This window comes from Tiliqua scincoides, chromosome 5 (assembly GCF_035046505.1).
Source record: "Tiliqua scincoides isolate rTilSci1 chromosome 5, rTilSci1.hap2, whole genome shotgun sequence".
NCBI lineage: Eukaryota > Metazoa > Chordata > Lepidosauria > Squamata > Scincidae > Tiliqua > Tiliqua scincoides.
The window spans coordinates 141032550-141057510 of record NC_089825.1 but is presented as its reverse complement, the minus strand read 5'-3'; the positions used below and the strand labels follow the sequence as shown (position 1 = coordinate 141057510).

The 24961-nt window shown below is 45.0% G+C and overlaps 3 protein-coding genes across 3 annotated transcripts; all 3 read right to left on the bottom strand.

Moving 5' to 3' along the window:
- Positions 1 to 8252: 8252 nt before the first annotated feature.
- On the bottom strand, positions 8253 to 9191 carry LOC136653961 (olfactory receptor 4Q3-like). The gene has a single exon (XM_066630824.1). The coding sequence runs from the start codon at positions 9189 to 9191 to the stop codon at positions 8253 to 8255; it is 939 nt and encodes a 312-aa protein (XP_066486921.1).
- An 8893-nt stretch (positions 9192 to 18084) lies between these two features.
- On the bottom strand, positions 18085 to 19023 carry LOC136653960 (olfactory receptor 4Q3-like). The gene has a single exon (XM_066630823.1). The coding sequence runs from the start codon at positions 19021 to 19023 to the stop codon at positions 18085 to 18087; it is 939 nt and encodes a 312-aa protein (XP_066486920.1).
- Positions 19024 to 22921: 3898 nt separating this feature from the next.
- LOC136653959 (olfactory receptor 4Q3-like) lies at positions 22922 to 23860 on the bottom strand. The gene has a single exon (XM_066630822.1). The coding sequence runs from the start codon at positions 23858 to 23860 to the stop codon at positions 22922 to 22924; it is 939 nt and encodes a 312-aa protein (XP_066486919.1).
- Positions 23861 to 24961: the final 1101 nt, after the last annotated feature.

Genomic DNA, 24961 nt, shown 5'->3' with positions numbered 1-24961 from the left:
GGCCACATAACGATCGAAGGCCATGACTGTGAGAAGGAACATTTCTGCACTTCCAATGAGGTAGAAGGCAAATATCTGAGCCATGCAGCCCCCATAAGAAATGGTATGGCCATTGTTCAGTAGGTGAATCAACAATTCTGGGGCAGCGACAGAGCCCAAAGACATATCGAGGAGGGACAGATTGGCAAGAAACAAATACATGGGGCACTGAAAGAGCTTGGGCTCAGTCCACACAATCACCATGATTAGTAGATTGCCCACAAGGATGATGGTGTAACAGGTCATGACCAGAGCTATAAGGAACAGTTGGAAAGTGTAGGAGGAGGAGAATTCCAGGAACACAAACTCTGTCACAGTGGACCCATTCATCTTGATGGCTGATTCTAGTGGGAGAAAAAAATGTGATTTTCTTCAGGCCCTGCCCTCCTCATCTACCACATCATATGCCTATCCTGTAACTATAATCAATAAGTTCTTGCTCTTATTTTTCTACATGGAAATCCAGGCTCCTGTCTCATATTACCAAGACACATCCCAGACCAATATTCAAAACTCTGTACTCTCTCAGAAAATCTGTTTCAAAAAGCTGTGCAAATCAGGTGAATGATGCTGACATCTCGCTAGTTCTTTTTCAGTTTGGGGGAGTTAGCTTTGGCTAGGTGGAAGGGGTCCGGGAGAGTCAATGCCGAGTATAGTAGCCATTCTCTCTTCCTGCTGGGGAATGGGATTGACACCTGGCAGCTGAGATTTCAAGAGGCGTTCCAAGCCCATCATCAGGACCTTGAGATCTAGGAACCAAGGGGAGCTGGTTTTTCTAAAGAAAGGTCAGATGTTCAAACTTCCCAACTGTGAATTTGGTTCCCCACACAAATGTGTGTGCCTATGTGGGGGTCTGTGCAGAATTACTGACAGATGGGACAACACCTTACAGAACAACTGGCCTCCTGAGCACATGAGTAGAGACAGTATTGTACAGAGACTGGTAAGACACAGGTTCAAAACCTTATTCATCCACAGAGAACTCTGGGTGGCCTTGACCATTCATTCTGCCTCAATCCAAACAACCTTGCAGGATTGTTGTGAGGATAAAAGGGAGAACATTGTGTGCTGCCCTGAGTTCCTTGAGGAAATGATATGGATGAAATGATTTTACACATACCACTCTTCTGATTTACACATTAGGTAGCTTCATTTGTTCCATGTCTTCTAATTACCAGAGTTCTGAAGGAAGATTAAAAAAAATGGATTCAGGCATTGTCCTATGTTGCAAATATTCAGACCCTCAAATAACACAGGAGAGGGAGATTAAATCTGACTTGGTCAGGGTACATTAAACATGTTTATGCTACTGTTTATTTTGGAAATAGCGAACAGTAACTAGTAAATGCTGAACAAAGAAATTCAGTTTAAGTTATAATAACATTCCTATTTGGGATATTCCACTGGAAAATGAAAGGTTTAATTTTTCTCACAGGCTTATTAATGGACTGCACACATTTTATAAAGGTTCGTAGTTCTATTTAGATATGCCCTCCAGGGTATTTATGAAGTTTACAGCTAGGGAGCTTACGGAGTTCTCTGGCCAACAAACAGCCCAGTCCTATCCTTTGCCTCCCCATGATGCAGCCATGCCACAGGAGTAGGCACTGTATCTATTCTCTTACCTGGGGGTAAGCCTCTGGTGCCAGAACGGTTCTACTCAGACCTGCTCCAGTGACTTAGCTGGCGCAAGTTCCAGTGAATCTGGGAACACAAGTCGAGGCCTGGAAGGGGGATAGAATATCAGTGGTGCAGGCGCCACGGATATCACACCCTTCCAGCACTCATTCTGCCCCTATGTCTCTCCACTCCTCTCCTTGCCCCTCCCTGCCTCCCTTCTGCCCCTATGCTGACTTGTTGGGGGACATGGAGGAAATGCTGGTGTAGTGTGGCAACCAGTCACTGCTTGTGACAGTGGCCAGACTCTGTGATACATATTGCCTTTTGCGACAGCCATCAACTAACTTACACAACCAGAATGCTAGTTCCAGCTGTGTTCGGCCCTTGTAGAATTGGGCCATAAACCAGTTTCCTCTCTAATAAAATAGTTTCTCTTTTTCTTTTCGTACCCCCAACCCCCTTTTTTTCCCTTTATGTAATTTGTGCCTTGCAATTTAGAGCATAGTCTCTTTGCAGTTTGTGAAAGAATAGTTAAAACAGCATAGTGATGTAGTAGAAGGGAATATTGATGACTGTGTGCAAGTATAGACTTTCACAAATGTATATATTTTTGTTAAAATATGTTTCCAAGTTGTAAGAGTTCTAAAATTTTATGGTTAAATCTACATAACAAAGGGGTGAGTATGTTCCTTTGGACGTTTGCAAGAGGAACATAGATTTTCTCTAAATATGAAGTTACAAAAGCAGTTCTGTGTTAACATGAGATGATATACTACTCCATAATTAGAAATAAAATTAATACCAGTGCTATTTCTGTATCATGGAAGTGACAAGCTGCCTGAGGGGACTATTCCCATATATGATAGACCTCACCTTCTGCAAAGACTCTCACTTTCATCACAATTCACATTAAAAAAGGATCAATTCCCCTTGAAACAAGGACAAGTACCTTCCATCAAAGCAATCAGCTTTTCATTTCAAGGCCTTGGGAGTCTCATCCTGCATCTTCCAGACTCTGTGGTCTTTCAAGAAGGTTCAGGAAGGATGGAAAAAGGAGATCCAAGAAATCCAGCTGAGCTAAAGGAAGGAGATGGAGATGGAAGACAAGGTGGTACTGAATGCTGCTCTCATATGAAAATAAGATGATTTGAACATGAATGAAAACATGTTTCTCTATGCAACTGTTAGTTGGCAACCTTCAGTCTCGAAAGACTATGGTATCGCGCTCTGAAAGGTGGTTCTGGAACAGCGTCTAGTGTGGCTGAAAAGGCCGATTCAGGAGTGACAATCCCTTCCACACTGGGAGCAAGTGCAGTCTGTCCCTGGCCTGTCTCCCTGGCTATGGGCCTTCCTTCTTTGCCTCTTAGCCTCAGACTGTTGGCCAAGTGTCTCTTCAAACTGGGAAAGGCCATGCTGCACAGCCTGCCTCCAAGCGGGCCGCTCAGAGGCCAGGGTTTCCCACTTGTTGAGGTCCACTCCTAAGGCCTTAAGATCCCTCTTGCAGATATCCTTGTATCGCAGCTGTGGTCTACCTGTAGGGCGCTTTCCTTGCACGAGTTCTCCATAGAGGAGATCCTTTGGGATCCGGCCATCATCCATTCTCACGACATGACTGAGCCAACGCAGGCATCTCTGTTTCAGTAGTGCATACATGCTAGGGATTCCAGCACGTTCCAGGACTGTGTTGTTTGGAACTTTGTCCTGCCAGGTGATGCCGAGAATACGTTGGAGGCAGTGCATGTGGAAAGCATTTAGTTTCCTCTCCTGTTGTGAGTGAAGAGTCCATGACTCGCTGCAGTACAGAAGTGTACTCAGGACGCAAGCTCTGTAGACCTGGATCTTGGTATGTTCCGTCAGCTTCTTGTTGGACCAGACTCTCTTTGTGAGTCTGGAAAACGTGGTAGCTGCTTTACCGATGCGTTTGTTTAGCTCGGTATCGAGAGAATACCTCCAGTTCATGCGCAGAGATTGTAATGCAGGGAGGTAAGTCCACATCCTGAACCATGACCTGTGTTTTCTTCAGGCTGATTGTCAGTCCAAAATCTTGGCAGGCCTTGCTAAAATGATCCATGAGCTGCTGGAGATCTTTGGCAGAGTGGGTAGTGATACAAATTGAGAATCTGAATGAATGAGAATAGTCATTCTCTAGATGATCATCAAAGATAGGATCATCAAAGATAGGATCTCAAAACACATAGACGAACAGGCCTTGCTGAGGGAGAGTCAGCATGGCTTCTGTAAGGGTAAGTCTTGCCTCACGAACCTTATAGAATTCTTTGAAAAGGTCAACAGGCATGTGGATGCGGGAGAACCCGTGGACATTATATATCTGGACTTTCAGAAGGCATTTGACACGGTCCCTCACCAAAGGCTACTGAAAAAACTCCACAGTCAGGGAATTAGAGGACAGGTCCTCTCATGGATTGAGAACTGGTTGGAGGCCAGGAAGCAGAGAGTGGGTGTCAATGGGCAATTTTCACAATGGAGAGAGGTGAAAAGCGGTGTGCCCCAAGGATCAGTCCTGGGACCGGTGCTTTTCAACCTCTTCATAAATGACCTGGAGACAGGGTTGAGCAGTGAAGTGGCTAAGTTTGCAAATGACACCAAACTTTTCCGAGTGGTAAAGACCAGAAGTGATTGTGAGGAGCGACTAAGATGATTACGGGGCTGGGGCACCTTCCTTATGAGGAAAGGCTATGGCGTTTGGGCCTCTTCAGCCTAGAAAAGAGACGCTTGAGGGGGGACATGATTGAGACATACAAAATTATGCAGGGGATGGACAGAGTGGATAGGGAGATGCTCTTTACACTCTCACATAATACCAGAACCAGGGGACATCCACTAAAATTGAGTGTTGGGCGGGTTAGGACAGACAAAAGAAAATATTTCTTTACTCAGCGTGTGGTTGGTCTGTGGAACTCCTTGCCACAGGATGTGGTGCTGGCGTCTAGCCTAGACGCCTTTAAAAGGGGATTGGACGGGTTTCTGGAGGAAAAATCCATTATGGGGTACAAGCCATGATGTGTATGCGCAACCTCCTGATTTTAGAAATGGGTTAAGTCAGAATGCCAGATGTAGGGGAGGGCACCAGGATGAGGTCTCTTGTTATCTGGTGTGCTCCCTGGGGCATTTGGTGGGCCGCTGTGAGATACAGGAAGCTGGACTAGATGGGCCTATGGCCTGATCCAGTGGGGCTGTTCTTATGTTCTTATGTTCTTATTCACTTCTCCCCAATATTTTTCACCTCATCTGGAATTTACAATAAGTGGCCACAATTCTTCAGGTTCCCTTGACATAATCCTCATGCAGTTTGGGGTCCTTGGATTTCACCCTCTATATTCAAATCTTGTGGCCTTTACCTTCAGGTGATGAAGACATCAGCATCCTAGATGGTGCTGAATGCTGCTCAGTCCCAAAGGGGTTAATTATAAATGGAAAAAGAAAAGATTCAGCAGGAACAGCAGAACCTTAGAGGGTCTGTGTGCTTTCTGCAAGTGCATTTTCCCCTTGGAGGAAAAAGTTACATCAGCAAAAGTTGATGCAGCTCAACTGTTTACTTTGTACCCCAGCCATCCTAAACGACACAAGCATAGTTTCCTTCCCCTTTTAGCATTAGAGCAGCCCAATAAGGCTGTGAGGTAACATCTGGTTCAAAATCACCCATTGATCATTGCCAAAATCACTGACAGCCCAATTCAATCTAAACCCCAGCCCCTGTGGATGCAGCCATTTCACTAGAGCATGCCCTGCATCCTGGGAGTGGGACAGTCGCAGAGGTTTCTTCTGGGCAAGGGAACATTTGTAAGCCTCTGTTTTCCATGTAGGTCTACTCAGACCCATGTCAGCAATTTTGCTGCTGATACTGTACCCTTTCTGGCCTTGACCCACCCTCTCAACCCAGCCTCTGCCCCATTTCTTCCCTTCCCCACCTTGTTCCCCCCACCCTTTGCCAACCATACTGACTCTCTGGCACCAGGGCTTTCCTCAGGTTCGTTGACACCTGGCCACATCTGCTCACCGCCTGTAGTGGCAGCCTGGCCATGCTCTATGTCATGTTGAATTTCACAACGGTCATAAACCACACTGCGCCACTGGACATAAGAGTTCTGGCAAGTGAATTTACAAGGTTCTCTGGCCAACAAACAGCCCAGTCCTATCCAGCACTGTGCTCTGCAGATGCCAGAAGAGTAGACAGAGAGATGGAGCAGGGGAGCAGCACCCACACTGTGAAACTCCCTCCTCTCAACCCAAAAGTGACATCATGTGACTCATGATATTGCATGATGCCACGACATCACCGCCCTAGGCAGTGCTGCCCCTGGATTCACCTCTGTACATGATGCATGCAACGTTGGGGGTGGGGTGTGATTAGGCAGTCTTCTTGAGCTAAAGGAACTTTTTTTCCTCTATTCCCTGGTAGCCTACTGGTGCCTATGTGTCTCTTTGGACTTATGCCAGCTCTACAGCTGGTATAAATCTGAGGAGAGTAAGGAGGCATCACAGGCTGAATTTTGGGTGTATAGGATCTGGCACCCATGTTTGCCACTATGCTCCACCCCCAATGGCGTAGCTAGAGAGGGTGCAAAGCTCCAGGTTTTGCAGGGAGCCTCACCAGAGTCTGCAAGTGGTCCTTCCCCTTCAAAGCCATTCTGGGTGGTGGTTGCAAAATGGAGGCATATACCCAGAATGGTTCCAAAAGGGAGGGGGAGGGGCCACTTGCATGCCACAGTGAGGCTCCCTGCGAAACTTGGTGCTTTGCACCCCCTCTAGCTATGTCTGTCCCATCTTGCCCACTGCCCACCTCCTCCCCCAAAAGTGCTCCAGCCCTACCCCTCCCCACCCACTAAACACCTCTTACCTGGGCCAGTGCCATTGTGGCAGAGCCATTGTAGCAGTGGCTGGCATTTTGCCCAGTCATAAAGTAGGTTGAACTGCCAGACCATGAGTTCCAGCAGCATGGGTTAGCCCATAGGATTGGGCAGTTAATCTCTCTGGTCTAAGTCCAGTAATGCAGCTACACCACCACACGGGTTCTCTCTCAAAGTTTTCACTTGGTGCTTCTTACTATGAACATATGCAAGTGCACCAGTCCTTAGATGATGTTTTCAGGATCCACAGTTCAGCACGGCAAAAGACCAAAGTGGCACAGCTGAATTTTCCAGGGAGAAGACTTACCAAACCTGCTGAGAACAAACTCAGCTGGAAATCAAATCTCTTGGCCATGTTGCAGAGCATGGGAAAGGGATGGAGTTTTTTGTATTCTTCTAGAGTTGGGTTTTGGAGATACCTGGAGATGAGCAGGGATCCCCCAAACCTTCCAGTACAGGAGTTACCACCAGCCTTTCCTCAGTGTCACATCAGCAGGTGCAAAGACCTGTCACTGCTCCCACTCCTACTGCTTCTCCTCCAAATTCTGAATTTGAAAATGAAAATGGAGGAGAGGAGTGAAGGGCAGGCTGGGGCTAGATTGTCTCCCAGGAGATGTTCTAGTCCACCACTCATCTCCCCTTCACTATATCTTCCAATCCACTCACATCTTCCTTATCAAATCTGGAGAGTATATGAGTGGGCGTGATGGTGGAGGAGGGAATGCACAATAGCTACTAACATACAGCAAAGTCAAGTCCTTTCAAACCCCACTACTATCAATGGGAGAGAGTGATCTTCATGGTCAGCTGCTGGGTTCATTAACAACAATAACTAAACTTGTATGACCCTTTTATGCATTCAAAGTACAGGTTTCAGGAGAAGTAACTGCACATTAGGTGCTGCTGCTGTCCAATTGCTCATCTATTGCTGTCCAGGCTGGTCGTAGTATTTGGTATTCTGAAAAGTCCTGCCTCTGTGTAGCGTTCTGCTGTTCTAGTCATGGATGCATGGTAGTTCTGACCTGCATCAATGATGCATCTTGAGACTATCCATAATAAGAACATAAGAACAGCCCCACTGGATCAGGCCATAGGCCCATCTAGTCCAGCTTCCTGTATCTCACAGAGGCCCACCAAATGCCCCAGGGAGCACACCAGATAACAAGAGACCTAATCCTGGTGCCCTCCCTTGCATCTGGCATTCTGACATAGCCCGTTTCTAAAATCAGGAGGTTGTACATGCACATCATGGCTTGTAACCCATAATGGATTTTTCCTCCAGAAATAATGGTCTCCACTATTATGATCTTGACAAGCGGATCTATGTTCAGGATGCCATGCTTCTCTGGTGCGTAACAGTGTGAAGGATCACAGGGCAAGATCTAATAATTCTCCAGTGGCCGCATACCATACACCACATACAAAAAATTCATTTGTACATTTTAGCATTCTACAATTAGTGTGTTCCTAACATAAATACATAAATTATCCTGGAACTTTTGGTGTCAATCACATAGAAGACAAGCATATGTATTGTATTCACACACCTCAGCCACTCTGATGTTGTCCAGTCCACAAGCAAAGTCTGTGAACTGGACAGTCCATGAAATAATGCCACATGTGGGTAGATTCAAGATGCTTTGAGAAAACAGGCTGTTGGAAGCTCTCATGACACTGACACTTACATGTACAATGGATTTAGCATAAAAAGGAAGTTCCACACATCTACTCCAATTGAAGCAGAAGAAAATGTTTACACTTGCTTTTCAGCCTCCCCATGGCTCCCTTCACCTCTTTGTTCCGCAGAGTGTAGATCAGAGGATTGAGGGCAGGAGTGACTACCATGTAGAACACGGAGGCCATTTTGTCCACCTGGGAATTGGAAGAGGGGTTTGTATATACAAAAACAATGGGTCCATAGAAGAGGAAAACCACAGTCAAGTGTGAGCCACAGGTGGAGAGACCCTTCCTACCACCCTTCCCAAAACGGCCACAGAGAGTGGCCAGGATGGTGGCGTATGAAATCAGCAAGGTCAGAAAGCAGGGTAGAATTATCACATTGTCACTGAAAATGAAGAGTATCTCACTCACATAGATGTCTGAACAGGCCAGCTTTTTTAACTGGGTGATGTCACAGAAGAAAGTGTCCAAGACGTTTGGTCCACAGAGAGGTAGTTGAGCTGTGACCACTGTCTGGAACACAGCGTGAATGAGTCCCCCTGCCCAGCAAAGTATGAGGAGACTGAGGCAGCGCTGCCGGTTCATGATGGTTGTGTACCTCAGTGGGTGGCAGATGGCCATGTAACGATCATAGGCCATGACGGTGAGGAGGAGCATTTCTGCAGCTCCAGAGAGGTGGAAGGAAAGGATCTGGGCCATGCAGCCTCCATAAGAGATGGTACGGCCACTGTTCAGTAGGTCAATCAGCAGTTTTGGGGCAGCCACCGAGCCCAAAGCCATATCGAGGAGGGACAGATTGGCAAGGAACAAATACATGGGGCACTGAAACAACTTTGGATCAGACCAAACTGTCATCATGATTAGCAAGTTTCCCACAAGGACGGTGGCGTAGAGGGGGGAAACCAGAGCTAAAAGGAAGAGGTGGACAGTGCGGGAGGAGGAGAACTCTCGGAAGACAAACTCTGTAAGGGATGACACATTCATCTTGATCAGTAGTTCTACTGGAAGAAAGAACTGGGATGCTGTTAATCCTCCAGGCCTAATATCAGCTCCCACATCACATTCCCCAACTGGAATTAATAAACTAGCCCACAAGTTCTTGAACTGATTTTCTAGATAGAACCCCTCTATTTCGTATTATTGAAACATTTCAGGTCAATATTTTGTGCACCCTCTGAAAAATCTGTTCAGCTTATGTAAAAAGCTGTGGAAATCATGCAGCTTAGTGACATTTCCACCTTGTCAGCCAATTTCCAATGTAGGGAGTTTGCTTTGGCCAGCCTGAAAGAGCGGGGGAGTGAATGCCCAGTGGCATTCGGCCACCCTCCCTTCCTGTTGCAGAGTATGATTGAGTTCTGGCAGCTGAGATTTCACTAGGTATTCCAAGTCTGGCACCAGCACCTTGAGGACTAGCAACCTTGTGCTGCTTGTTTTTCCATAGAAATCTCAGCTTTTAAACCTTCCCAATTCTAATATTGGTTCCCCACATAAATATGTGAGCATATACAAGGTATGTGCTGAGTTCTGACATATATGCAGCTAATGCTATCCATGTTAACTGACAGCCCAATCCTATCTGGCACTGGAACAGGCAGGCAGGCTGGTCTGCACTGGATTCAGTGCAAGGTTGCTGCTGGCTGCAGTCAGGTTGACCAGATGTCATCACCACAAAAGAGGACAAGGCACCCCAAAATGTAGAACATCCAAGTAAAATGTAGGACATGACAAAATAAAATATAACATACTCATACATTGGTTTCATGTGGTTAAACACTACATTATTAAATTTAAAGCTATATTACATACAATTTATTAATTACAAGAAGGTTCTGTGCTGCCTGCTCACAGGGAAAAGGAGGACATTTAAGTTCTTATCCAGGGCTCAATAGGAAAAAGAGGGTGTCTGGTCACCCTGGGTGCAGTGCAACCCGGGGCAATGCGAATTGATTCCCTTTACCCTGGCTAACATGGCAGCAGCCCAAATGGGGCTATTTGCATCTGCGCCACCTAAAAAGGTGATGCAGATCCAGGCAGCCCGGCAGTAGACTAAGCCACCAGATGTGGGGTAAGGATCTTGCCTAGGTGCTAGATACTGACTCCACCTCCTCTTGGGCCCAGTCTGTCCACAGGCCTGCCCACTGCCTGTCCTGGAGCACCCCCACAATGCCTCCTCCAGCCTCCCCAGGCCCCCATGCCAAGGACCCAGCAGTGGTACATACCTGCCTTTCACCAGTGCGTCTGGGGCTGCTCCCAACTCGCCCAGTGGCACAGAATTGCCTTATGGAACTTTTGAGAAACCAGGAGGCCAGCGCAGGGGACTTGAGCCAGCCTAGGACACTCTTTGGATTGCGTTATTATTATTATTATTATTATTATTATTATTATTATTATTATTATTATTATTATTATTATTATACCACCGCTTTTCAACAGAAAGTTCACAAAGCAGTTTACAGAGAAAAATCAAACAACTAACGGCTCCCTGTCCCAAAAGGGCTCACAATCTCAAAAGATGCAAAAGAACGCCAGCAGATAGCCACTAGAAAAGACACTGCTGGGGTGAGGCGGGCCAGTTGTTCTTCCCCTGCTGAAAAGAAAAGCACCCACTTGAAAAAGTGCCTCTTATCCTGTTAAGCAGGGAACTCTCTTGTCCTTTACTATTCAAATTCCCAAACATTTTTTTCTTTATTTAATGTGTACCCACAATTTAGCACACAATCTCATGACAGTTATTGAAAGAAAGAAAGAAAGAAAGAAAGAAAGAAAGAAAGAAAGAAAGAAAGAAAGAAAGAAAGAAAGAAAGAAAGAAAGAAAGAAAGAAAGAAAGAAAGAAAGAAAGAAAGAAAGATATTGACAGTTGGAGAAAAGTATAGACTTCCACAAATGTACAGTCATGTGCCGCTTAATGTCAGGGATGTGTACTGACATCCTTGTTGTCAAGCAGGGCTTGATGCTTCCAAAGGTTCTTTGAAGCTTTGAAAAGCTTCCAAAGGTGAAGGCAAGCTCCATTCTCTTCATCTCCAGAGTCTCAGAATGCCCCAATCGTGCGAGAGATGCAACTTCCAGTTTTCTCCAGGAAACCAGAAATCATGTCCCTTGCACGATTGAGGCATTCTGAGCTTTGTAGAGGCAGCGTGTGGACGCACTCTGCGAGGCTTGGAGAAGCCTCCAGAGGTGAGGGGAGCAGAGCTCCCCTCAGCTTTGGAGACTTGGAGAGGATGCAACCTCCTGACCAGTGGCAGCCGTCTCATATACAATCTGTAGCTGACCAGAAGCTTGTTAAGGAGCGCATATCTGTACTAATTTTTGTTAGAATATGCTTCCAATCTAGATGAGTTCAAAAATATTACAGTAGTATTTACCATAGAACAGATTTCCTGTAACTTTATAGGTAGGAGAAATCTGTGTTTCCTTATTTTATAAACACTACCAAATGTTCAGGTGAATATAATCTCTCTTGTGTTACTATTCAGTAATTAGAAATAAAATCAATACCTGTAATATCTCTGTATCATGGAAATGACCAGCAGCCTGAATGAACAATTGTATACCGAAGACCTCGCCTTTTTCAAAGATTCTCACTCTCATTGCAATTCACAGTGAAAGGGGATCTGGAGCAAGTTCTTTCTCCAAAGTCTGATTTTTTAAAGACTCAGAAAGGATGAGGGACAGAGGTGGGAGAAACCCATGTGAGCCAAAGGAAGGAGATGGAAATGGAAGATGAAGAGGTCCAGGTTCTTTCTCTTATATAAATGAGAGAACTGCAACTTGAACAAAAATACATTTCTCCTTGCAACAAAGCAAACAAAGAATGTGTGTGAGAAGAGTTGTTCACCCCTCCCAAAAATCTTTCACCGCATCTTCAATTGAAGAGGATGCAATTCTTCGGGTTTCCCTTGGCACAATCCTCCTGAAATGTGGGGTTCTTGGATTTCACCTTCAGTATTCTAAGCCAACTGTCTTTTTTTTCACAGTTGATGAAAACATCAGCATCCATGACAGTACCGACTTCTCCTCAGTCCCAAATGGGCTAATTATAAATGGAAAAAAGAGTTTGAAATTTTTGTAAACAGCAGAACTTTACAGAGGTTCTGTGCTTTTTTCCAAGTGATTTTTCCCCTTGGAGGAAGAGCCAACATCTGCAGAAGTTGGTGCAGTCCATGCATTTAAATTGTTCCCCACTCATTCTTGGTGTGGCAAACTTGGTTCCTTGTTTATCTTTACAACAGCCAAGTTAGACTGATAGGTTAGCCAAGTTTAGGCAACTGGCCCAAAATCATCCAAATGAGCAAGTAACATTAATCAATCCTTCCCCTTGCCGTAGCATGTGTTGCATGCTCTAGTGGGCAATGGCAGACTTCCCCAACTCCACACCCAGGGCAATGGTCTGCAATGGCACCCCCCCCCAAGATGCCACCACTCCCATATGCAAATCTGCTCCCCCCCCACTTACTTGGAACGCAAATAGAGCCTCACGCGGCTCCAGGACAGACTGGAGAAGCCTCCTAAGGCTTCCCTGTTGTCTTAAACTGTGCTTCTGGCAGTTCTATTGGTGGGCAAGGTTCCGTGCCTGGGGCATTTGCCCCTTTGTGTTAATAGCATGTCTGCTGCTGCTGGTGGGGGAGGCTGATCAAGAGGCCTACCAACTCCTGCAGCTGCACCAGCATGACTTCCTTTGACATTCTTCATAGCCCGACCAAGCCTCTGTTTCAAAACCTGAAGCCAGCAACCAGCTACATCCTGTGTCATGCTCTGTCCCCAAAAGGTGAGGTGGACTGAGGGGAAGAAGTTGTTTGGAAGAATTTGTCACAAAGACCATGTACAAGTCGTTTCCCTGTCTCTTTTTCTTGCACTCACACACTCACAAAGTGAGAACATGCAGGATGACTTTGGGCCAAATTGTATCCAACTTTCCAGCCCTGGTGTAGTTGTGCCAATGGAGTGTGTGCTGCATCCTGTGGTGGGAGGGTAGTTATGGAGGCCTCCAAAAGGAAAAGGAACATTTGTTCCCTCACCTCAGGGCTGCATTGCAACTGCACCAGTGTTGGAAAGTTGGATAGGAGTGGGCCCTTTGACATCACATCATGCACTGCTATGCTGTTGCTTAAAAGATTTGAATCTCTCTTGGAGAGCATGCATGGCTAATAAAGCAGTGGTCAGGCAAGGCTTACAATTGTAGAAATTCAAGATTATCAATCAAGCAATCAATTTTTAACCCACTTTTCTCCTCATAGGGCACCCAAGGTGGCTGATAACCCATTAAAATACATAATACACAAACAATAAAATAGACATAAAACTATACTATAAAATGCACATTAAAAACCAGCAGCAGCATATAAAACCATCAATCATAAAAACACTATGGGCACAATCCAAAGGCCTGGTTGGGTCAGCTCAAGTCCCTTGTGCAGGCCCAGAGGTGTCGCAAAAGTGCTGTAAGGTACTTTTGCACCACTATGGGAGGAGGCAGGCCAGTGCACAGACATGCACCAGCGTCTGGACGCTGAATTCTGGAGGACAAATTGGGAATTGGGTGAATGAGGGGAATGAGGGCATTCCTGGAAATTTGGGAGGCCAAGTTGGAGAGGGCAGGCAGCTGGCAGGTCCATGGGCTGACTGGACCCAGAAGGGGGTGGAGCCAAGATCTGGCACTTATACAGGATCCTAGTAATAATAAAAATGTATTCAAATATGTTAGAAGCAGGAAACCCGCCAGAGAAGTGATTGGCCCTCTGGAGAGTGAGGGAGGGAAAGGGGATAGGAAAGGAGACTTAGAGATGGCAGAGAAATTAAATGAGTTCTTTGCATCTGTCTTCACGACTGACCTCGGGCAGATACCACTGCCCGAACGGCCAGCCCCTCCTGACCAAAGAATTAAGTCAGATAGGGGTTGAAAGAGAAGATGTTTCAGACCTCATTGATAAATTAAATATCAATAAGTCACCAGGCCCGGATGGCATCCATCCAAAAGTTATTAAGGAATTAAAGATTGAAGTTGCTGATCTCTTGACTAAAATATGCAACTTGTCCCTCAAAACAGCCACGGTGCCAGAAGATTGGAGGATAGCAAATGTCATGCCTATCTTTAAAAAGGGAAAGAGGGGGGACCTGGGAAACTACAGGCCAGTCAGCCTAACATCCATACCGGGTAGGATGGTGGAATGTCTCATCAATGATAGAATCTCAAAACATGTAGATGAACAGGCCTTGCTGAGGGAGAAACAGCATGGCTTCTGTGAGGGTAAGTCTTGCCTCACAAACCTTTTAGAATTCTTTGAAAAGGTCAACAGGCATGTGGATGTGGGAGAACCCGTGGACATTATATATCTGGACTTTCAGAAGGTGTTCGACATGGTCCCTCACCAAAGGCTACTGAAAAAACTCCACAGTCAGAGGGCAGGTTCTCTCCTGGATTGAGATCTGGTTGAAGACCAGGAAGCAGAGAGTGGGTGTCAATGGGCAATTTTCACAATGGAGAGAGGTGAAAAGCAGTGTGCCCCAAGGATCTGTCCTAGGACCGGTGCTTTTCAACCTCTTCATAAATGACCTGGAGACAGGGGTGAGCAGGACTAAGTTTGCAGACGACACCAAACTTTTCCGAGTGGTGAAGACCAGACGTGATTGATGCGTTTCAATGTAAGTAAGTGTAAAGTCATGCACATTGGGGCAAAAAATGTGCCCCACAAAAACTTCACATATAGGCTAATGGGTTCTGAGCTGCCTGAGAGAGATCTTGGGGTGGTGGTAGACAGGTCGATGAAAGTGTTAACCCAATGTGCGATGGCAGTAAAGAAGGCCAATTCTATGCTTGGGATCATTAGAAAAGGTATTGAGAACAAAACGGCTAATATTATAATGCCGTTGTACAAATCGATGGTAAGGCCACACCTGGAGTATTGTGTCGAGTTCTGGTCGCCACATCTCAAAAAGGAAATGGAAAAGGTGCAAAAGAGAGCGACTAAGATGATTGCTGGGCTGGGGCACCTTCCTTATGAGGAAAGGCTACGGCGTTTGGGCCTCTTCAGCCTAGAAAAGAGACGCCTGAGGGGGGACATGATTGAGACATACAAAATTACACAGAGGAAGGATAAAGTGGATAGAGAGATGCTCTTTACACTCTCACATAGAACCAGGGGACAACCAATAAAATTGAGTGTTGGGAGGGTTAGGACAGGCAAAAGAAAATATTTCTTTACTCAGCTTGTGGTTGGTCTGTGGAACTCCTTGCCACAGGATGTGGTGACAGCATCTGGCCTGGATGCCTTTAAAAGGGGATTGGACAAGTTTCTGGAGGAAAAATCCATTATGGATTACAAGCCATGATGTGTATGTGCAACCTCCTGATTTTAGAAATGGGCTATGTCAGAATGCCAATGCAAGGGAGGGCACCAGGATGAGGTCTCTTTTTATCTGGGGTGCACCTTGGGGCATTTGGTGGGCTGCTGTGAGATACAGGAAGCTGGACTAGATGGGCCTATGGCCTGATCCAGTGGGGCTGTTCTTAATCCCCTTCCTGCATGGCCTGGCCAAATGCCAGGCTGCTCAGATCTGTGCCACTTATTTAGGTGGCACAGATCCGAGTAACCCCATTCGGGCTGCTACTGAGTTATCCGGGGTAAGGGAAATCATCCCCTGCACCAGGTTGCCCCAGGTTGCCAGCCAGCCAGCCTGTTCCAGCACACAAAAGGATTGGGCTGTAAATCAATTTCTAAAAGGGACAAGCCAGAGTAGCCATCATACCCTCTTACAGGGTGTCAAAGGCTTTTCTGACTAAAAATGTCTTCAGGCTTCGCTGGAAAGTTAATAAAGGGAAGGAGGGAGCTCAAAGGGGAGCAAATTCCATAATATAGGTGCCACCACTGAGAAGGCCTAAGATAAATTAAATGCATAGCTATACTCCTGCCTCAAACTCCTAAACAGAAAATGTTCAGTTACAGAGCTAAGCAAAGAAAGTTATTCGATATTACTTGTTATATTATGTATATTAGCTTCTATTACATACATTATGTTGTGTCTATACTGTTGGTGTCAATACATTCTGTTCTGGATTTCTGGATTCCTCCATTTGTCCGCAAGCTGTTCTGGGAGATTATCCAGTAACAATTACAGGAGATCTAAATCTAGCTAGCCACTGTTAGAAAGAGGTGTAGGTGTGGAGGCTAAATTGTAAAGGACCACAACATATGGGTCTCTACAATGTGTTTATTGCTTACATGGTACAGAAGATAAAGTGGACCAGTAGCAAAGCAAGCAGGGAGCGAAGGTGGTCTTCCTGGGGTGCCAGGCCAAAGGGGCTGCCACGTGAGGCCTAGCCAACATGGTGATGGTGGCGCTGCTCTGAGCTTGGCTGCCTGGCACAGTAGAGCAGTTTTAGAGAAGCGCCTTGGGCCAAGTTGGGTGAGCTTGGAAGGGTTGAAGATAGTTGAAGGCAAGGAGAGGCAAGTAAAATTTATTAAAAATGATAACTTGGAATAAAAACACACAATACTGCTTTTTGCCCTTTTCATTTTTTTTTAATTTAACGAAATTTGCAAAAAAATAAAATTCAAACATCTCTACCTATAACAATGAATTTAGATTTCTACCCTTCCCTGCCCCCACAGCCTGTCATGAGTCTCAATAACCCGAATACTTAGGGATGAGAGAGAGAGAGAGAGAGAGTCAGAAAAATAATTTTCAGCAAATTACTGAAGCCTCCTTATGTCTGAGCTACAATAGCAGGTGTGCCATTAATGCAAGGGGGCAAATGCCCTGGGCATGGAAACTTGAGCGCCTCTAGGACTGCGCAGAAGCCTTACTGAGGCTCCAGACACAGACAAAAACTGTGCTTCATGTTCGGTTTAAGACTGTGGGGAAGCCTCGGCAGGCTTCTCCAGTCGGTCCTGGAGCCACATGGGGTTCCATTAAGTTCCAGGTGAGTGGGAGGGGCAAATTTGCACACGGGGGGCTGCGGCATCTTGCGTGGGGGTGCCATTGAGGAGCTTTGCCCCAGGCGTGGGGCTGGGGAAGTCTGCCACTGCTGAGCTAATATCAGCTGTACACTGTACACAGCATGCCCCCTAAATCCTAGTGACAAAAAACCCAGACCCAGCAAGAAATGTGCAAGTAACTTCTGCCTGTTGCTCATGATAGAGCTTAGGTGAGGCTCAAATTGGAAGTGGATGGAGTACATGCCTTGCTGGGTTGAATTAAAAAATAAAATCTACCTTGTCCGGCACTCCTTTTCCAGCAATGGTCAGCAGGTAAATTATAAGAGTGGACAAATGAGACACTATAGCATAACAATCTTTCCATTGTTTTCCTTAGCTGGTATTCTGAGGAATCTTGAATTGGACTAGTGTTCTTTGGTCCAAATGGTAATAAATGGTAGACCTGACCTGCTTCAACGGTGCATGTTGAGAGTTCCAAATTGATGGAACAGCTACCCTGAATGTTCTCCGCTTTACTTATATTGACAAACAGGATGTTCAGGATGCCAGCTTCATTGATTTGTAATAATGTGAGGGAAAGCAGGGCAAGATTCAGTACTTCCCCAGGGGGAGCATATTCTATATCTCATACCAAAAAAAATCAATTTTTACTTTAATTTTTGTACTACAATTAATCTGCTCCTCATAACTTGTCTTGGGACTTTTGGTATTGATGGAATGGAAGAGAAACTACAGGTTGCGTTCACAGATCACACACATCAGACATTCTGATGTGAAATCCACAAGCAAAGTCCCTGAGCTGGGCAAACCAAGGTAAAAAAAAAGGCACATACGTATAGATTGAGGACACTCTAAGAAAGCAGGCTGTCTGAAGCATGCTTGACTGTGAATCTCATATACAGTACACAACAATTGACTAGGCACGAAAAGGAAATTCTAGACTTCTATGTCTGTTGAGGCAACAAGAGAAGCTTACATTTGTTTTTCAACTTCCCCATGGCTCCCTTCACCTCTTCATTCCTTAGAGTATAGATCAGAGGATTGAGGGCAGGTGTGACCACCATGTAGAATACAGAGGCCAGTTTGTCCACCTGGGAGTTGGAGGAGGGATTTGTATACACAAAAACAATGGGCCCATAGAAAAGGCCAACAACTGTCAGGTGGGAGCCACAGGTGGAGAGACCCTTCCTACTACCCTTCCCAAAACGGCCGCAGAGAGTGACAAGGATGGTGACGTATGAAATCAGCAAGGTCACAAAGCAGGGTAGAATGATCACACTGTCACTGAAAACCAAGAGTATCTCACTCACGTAGATGTCTGAACATGCCAGCTTTTTCACCTGTGTGATGTCACAGAAGAAACTGTCTAGCACATTCGGGCCACAGAGGGGTAGATGGGTTGTGACCGCTGTCTGGAAAATGGCATGAATGAGGCCCCCTGTCCAGCAAAGTATGAGAAGACTGAGGCAGCGCTGCCGGTCCATGATGGCCGTGTACCTCAGTGGGTGGCAGATGGCCACATAGCGATCATAGGCCATGACAGTGAGGAGGAGCATTTCTGCACCTCCAAAGAGGTGGAATGTAAGGATCTGGGCCATGCAACCTCCATAAGAAATGGTACGTCCACTGTTCAATAGGTCGGCTGCTAATTCTGGAGCAGCCACAGAGCCCAAAGACATATCGAGAAGGGACAGATTTGCCAGGAACAAATACATGGGGCACTGAAAGAGTTTGGGCTCAGACCACACAGTCACCATGATTAGCAAGTTGCCTACAAGGACAGTGGTATAGCAAGTCAGGACCAGACCTAACAGGAACATTTGGACGGTGCGGGATGACGAGAAGTCCAGGAAGATGAACTCTGTAACTATGGAAACATTCATCTTGATGGCTGGTTCTAGTGGATGAAAAAAATTGGGATACTGTTGAATATCTAGATCCTGACATCATATTTCCATCCTGGAGCTATGAACAGAAGTGAAAAATCATTGTTATTATTCGGAACTCTAGGCTCCTTTCTCAGGTTAATACTTAGAAAGAAAATTTTCAGACCAATATTCAGGACACTGTGCTGTCTCTGAAGACAATGTTCATGCCAATCAGGCTGATTTGTGACATTTTTATCTTGTTAGCTACTTGACAAATTGGGAGAGTTTGCTTTGGCTCTCATACATGTAAGAAGTATGTCCGAGTCCATGCAAGCTGTAGTAGCCACTCTTGTTCCACAAGGACTACTATATCTTCTCCACGTTACCAGAATTCTGAATGAAGATAAAAATATGGATTCAGCCATTGTCCAAACTATGCAGGGAAGAGTCATCCCATGTTATTTATTTCAGACTTTATCATAAAAGAGTCTTTGATCATTGACTCTTGATCACAAAAGAGTCTTCAGTAAGATCTTCATTTTTAAAGCAGTTATTTGCTTTCTATAGAATCAGTGGCATAACCAGAGGGGTGCAAAGCACTAAGTTTTGCAGGGAGCATCACCTCCCCCTTCCCTTTACAGGCATTGCCTTCCTTTTGCTCTAGCAGCCCAGAATGGCTCTGGGGGGGGGGGGCACTTGCACACTGTGGTGAGGTTCCCTGCAAAACATAGTGCTTTGCACCCCCTCTAGCTACACCACTGCACACAATTATACTCAGTAGACCCTTCTCTTTCTCACAGCACACAGAACTGGGAGATAAAACCTGATATACATTTTTTCTTTCTTTCCAAAATACATTCTATTCAAAACGTTTGCTAATGTTTATTTGGAAATGCTGGACTGTGATTTATAAATGCTGAAAAAGGAAATTCAGTTGAAGTAATAAGATTCCTACTGCTGCTATTTCACCAGAAAATGAAGGTTTGGTTTTTCCCACCTGCTAACTAATAAAGATAAAGATAAATAAAGATAAATACTTTATTGTCATTGTACAAAGTACAAGAACATTTCAATGCACTCCAAGACACGGATTAATAGACTAAACTTGTTTTATAAAGGTTCATAGTTATATTTAGATGGGCCATCCAGTGTATTTCTGAATTTTACACCTAGATAGCGTATACAGGCATGTCCAAATAAATTCGGTTTCTTTCTTTACAAACTGACTAGTTTCTCCTTTACTATTTATACTCTTCAAACTAAAAAAAAAACAAAAAACTTTGCTTGTTTCTCTACTTAATTTGCACCCTGCAATTTTGAGCACAGCCTCTTGACAGTAAGTGAACGGAAGGTCAAAACAGAGGACATTTTGATAGCTGGAGAAAAGTATAGAATTTCACAATGACAGTTATTCCTAAATTAAAATTCCTCTGAACAATTTAGAGAGCTTATGAAATAAAGAACATTCTCTAAGCATTAATTTACAAGAAGCCTGCTCTAAGGAAATATAAGACTCTGTAATTAAAAACTAAATTAATACCAGCTATATATCTCTGTATAATGTGACAAGCTTCTGTTATCGGATATGGTAGAATTCACCTTTTGCAGAGATTCTCCCTCTAATTGCAATTCGCATTGAAAGGAGATCTGGAGAAAGTTCTTTCCATCAAAGCAGCCAGCTCTTCATTTCAAGGCAATTCTGCATCCTGCAAACTTTGCAATCTTTTAAAAAGGCTCAGAAAGGATGAAAAAAGGATGTCCAAGAAATCCAGATGAGCCAAAGGAAGGAGATAGAGATGGAAGATGGTGTGGTCCAGGATGATACCCTTAGGATAATGAGAGAACTGAGAACTTGAATGAAAATAAGCTTCTCCAAGCAGCTATGCAAATAGAGAATGAGAGTAAAATTACTCATCTCTCCTCTCCATTATATTTAACCTCATTTGGAATTTAAGAGGCCACAATTCTTCAAGTTCCCTTTGACATAATCCACCTGTAAACTGACATTCTTGAATTTTGCTTTCTATATTGAAAGCATAGTGTGTTCCCCTCCCCACATGGTCATGATGACGTCAGTAGCCTGGACAGTGCTCAGGTGTTCAGTCCCAAATGAGTTAATTACAAACGAACATGATTTCGAAGTTCTTGTAAACAGCAGAACTTTTGAGGGCTTGTGCACTTTTTCAACTTTTTACCCCTTGCAGGAAGAGCTTCCATCAACAGAAGTTGCAGCAGTTCATTTATTTATTTTGTACCTCACCCATCTCGGTGGCACAAACATAGTTCCCTTCCACTTTTATCAGTACAACAGCCCAGAAAGACATATTAGGATGAGATATAGCAAACGGGTGGCAAGGGGTATGTAGTGACTGTACACAGAGGTTGGATGGAGGTGGGACCCCCATATCCTATCCTCCATGTTGGGCCGCAAAGCTCGACTTGGAAGCTTTTAAGCCTGTGTCAGCAAAATAGCATGTGCAGACAATAAGCCTAATTACAGGGCATGGGGCTTTCCCCAGTGGAAGGGGACAACAGTCCCCTTCCCACGAGGAGACCTTCAACAGCTCCAGCGGTTCTGCTGGATGCAGCAGTAGGCATTTTGGTGTGCTGAACCTGATGGCTCTGCTAGAGATAGGACTGGGCTGTCTGTCCGGTGGCAGTGAGGGCCGGGCAGAATGAGGAGAGGAGAGAACGCAATGGGTAGGAGATGGAGAGAGAGGGAGACATGGAGTGGAGAGAGAGTTCAGGTGGGGGACAGTACCAGCACCAGGGGGTGTCAGTGTGTGCCCAGAGTCGACTGAACGTAAGAGCCAACCATATTGCGCTCTGTGGTCTTGATACACAATTGTCTATTCAGAATGCCATGCATCTGTGGTTTGTAACTGTGTGAGGGAACGTAGGGAAAGATTCATTAATTCTCCAGGGGAACATACTATAGACTTCATAAGTAAAAATCCATATGTGCTTTAATTTACATGCTATGATTACTTTCAGCCTTTCAACAATCAATAACATATCTTGGCACTTCTTGTACTGATGGAATGCAAGAAAAAGAAAACAATTACACTCTCAGGAATCATCAATCCTGATGTTCTAAAATTAACTAGTAATGTCCTTGAAGAGGACAATCCTAGAAATAGGCCCACATAACAGACAGAAGGTGCCAGGAGAAAGCAGGTTGTTGAAGCCCTTGTGACAGTGAATCTCACATGCACAACAATTAATTATTATTATTATTATTATTATTATTATTATTATTAATTTATACCCCGCCTTTTTGCCCAACGGGCACACAAGGTGGCTTACACAGACTTTAAAAATACAACATTAAAAACAATCATTAAAAACAATTTACAATAATTAAAAAATCTAAAAACAAACAAACAAACCCCGTGGATTTTCATATAAAAAGCAAGAAGCAGAACGCCAGCGAGCCTGTCAACAATTAAAAGCTTTTTGAAATAAAAAGGTCTTCAGTCCACGCTGAAACGTTAGCAATGAGGGAGCAGTTCTCAGTTCTAAGGGGAGGGTATTCCACAGTTCGGGGGCCACCACCGAGAAGGCCCTCTTCCTGGCCGCCACCCCTCTCACATCTCTTAGTGGCGGCACAGTCAAAAGGGCCTCCCCCAGATGATCTAAGAGCACGGGCAGGATTGTAGGGAAGGAGGAGGTCCCTCAAATAGCCCGGACCCGAGCTGTAAAGGGCTTTAAAAGTCAAAACTAGCACCTTGAATTGGGCCCAGAACAGAATTGATTAGGCAAGAAAGGGAAGTTCCACACTTCTACTCTCATTGAGAAAGCACAAGATGCTCGCACCTGTATTTCAACTTTCTCATGGTTCCCTTCATCTCTTCATTCCTCAGGGTATAGATGAAGGGACTGAGGGCAGGTGTGACCAATGAGTTCTACACGTCTACTCCTGTCCAGGCAGCAAGAGATGTTTGCACTTGTTTTTCAACTTCCTCATGGCTCCCTTCATCTCTTCATTCCTCAGAGTATAGATGAGGGGATTGAGAGCAGGTGTGACCACCATGTAGAATACAGAGGCCATCTTGTCCAGCTCAGAGTTGGAGGAGGGCTTTGTATAGACATAAACAACAGGCCCATAGGAGAGGCCAACAACCATCAGGTGGGATCCACAGGTGGATAGAGCCTTACTACCACCCTTCCCAAAATGGCCACAGAGGGTGGCCAGGATGGTGGCATATGACATGAGTAAGGCCATAAGAGAGGGTAGAATGATCACACTGTCGCTGAGAACCAGGAGTATTTCACTAACATAGATCTCTGCACAGGCCAGCTTGATTACCTGTGGGATGTCACAAAAGAAATTGTCCAGAACATTTGGTCCACAATATGGTAGCTGGGCTACAACCACTGTCTGGAAAAAGGCATGAATGAGGGTTGCTGTCCAGCAAAATATGATGAAAATGTGGCAGCACTGCCTGTCCATGATGGTCATGTACCTCAGTGGGTGGCAGATGGCCACGTAACGATCATAAGCCATGACAGAGAGGAGGAACATTTCTATACCTCCAATGAGGTGCATAAAAAATACCTGAGTCATGCAACCTTCATAAGAAATGGTGCCACCATTATTCAGTAGATCAGTCACTAGTTTTGGGGTAGCCACTGACCCCAAAGATACATCAAGGAAGGACAGATTGGATAGGAAGAAATACATGGGGCACTGAAAGAGCTTGGGCTCTGACCGCACTGTCACCATGATTAGAAAGTTTCCCAAAAGGATGATTGTGTAGCAGGTCAAAACCAGAGTGAGAAGGAAGAGATGGGTAGCATAGGAACCGGAGAAGTCCAGGAAGACAAACTCTGTCACAGTGGACCCATTCATCTCGATGGCTGGTTCTAGTGGGAGAAACAAATGGGATGCTATTAACCACCCAGGTCCAGCCCATTTCATAGGCTTTGCATGCAGAAGTTCCCAAATTCCAGCCTACCATTCCTAGTTAAAAACCCTCACGTTGCTTTCTTACTGGGTCATTGTAATGGAGGAGCCATACTGCTATTAAGAGGTGGGGGGGGGCACCAAGTCTGTTGGAAGATTATAGATCAGTGGTTCTAAAACGTTTAGTACCGGGACCCACTTTTTAGAATGAGAATCTGTCTGGACCCACCAGAAGTGATGTCATGACTGGAGGTGACATGATGAAGTAAGAAAATTTTTAACAATTCTAGACTGCAATCCTACCCACACTTATCCAGGACTAAGTCCCATTTACTATTATTGTTAAAAGCATATACAGAGTGGCCTCTTAAAAGTACGGATCTGTAACATTTCCCCAAATGCAGTCTCATAGCACGGGAGCATCAAGTCTAGTATATTAAAAGTAAAATATTGAAATGACTGTGGACCCATCTGAAATTGACTTATGACCAACCTACTGGTTCCTGACCCACAGTTTGAGAAACACTGGCAAAGATGATATAAATGTTGGCCTCTAGCAGCTGGGGATGATAGTCCCTACTTTAGGGGCTTGTGAGTTCCACTGTCCTCCTTGGGCTGGACTGTTCGTTCAGTGGCTTTTCTTTCTTACTGTTTCTGCCTTTGTTACAAGGGCTGTAGTTCTGTCCCTTTGTTTCACTCAGACTCAATCCTATACACAGTTATCTGGAAGTAAGTCCCACAGAATGCAATGGTTCTTACTTCTGAGTAGAGATGCATAGGGTTGTACTGTCAAGCTCTCAGCTAAAGTCAGTTTTCCTGTATATGGGGCTGCATTAATCTCTCAGACCTTATTCAGTCAGGGAGATCACTGGGGGTCACTGGCCAGTCACTCTGCTTCGATCCAGCCTACCTCAAAGGACTGTTGTGAAGGGAAAAATGAGGGACATGTGAGCTGCCTGATTTCCTTGTAGAAAGAATGGCTTATGGATGAAATAATGTCACACATACCATGGCTCTGACCACAACGAACTCCATCTCCTCATTATG

Coding starts and splice junctions, on each gene's coding strand:
- LOC136653960 (XM_066630823.1), bottom strand. CDS start 19,023: ATGAATGTTTCCATAGTTACAGAGTTCATCTTCCTGGACTTCTCGTCA.
- LOC136653961 (XM_066630824.1), bottom strand. CDS start 9,191: ATGAATGTGTCATCCCTTACAGAGTTTGTCTTCCGAGAGTTCTCCTCC.
- LOC136653959 (XM_066630822.1), bottom strand. CDS start 23,860: ATGAATGGGTCCACTGTGACAGAGTTTGTCTTCCTGGACTTCTCCGGT.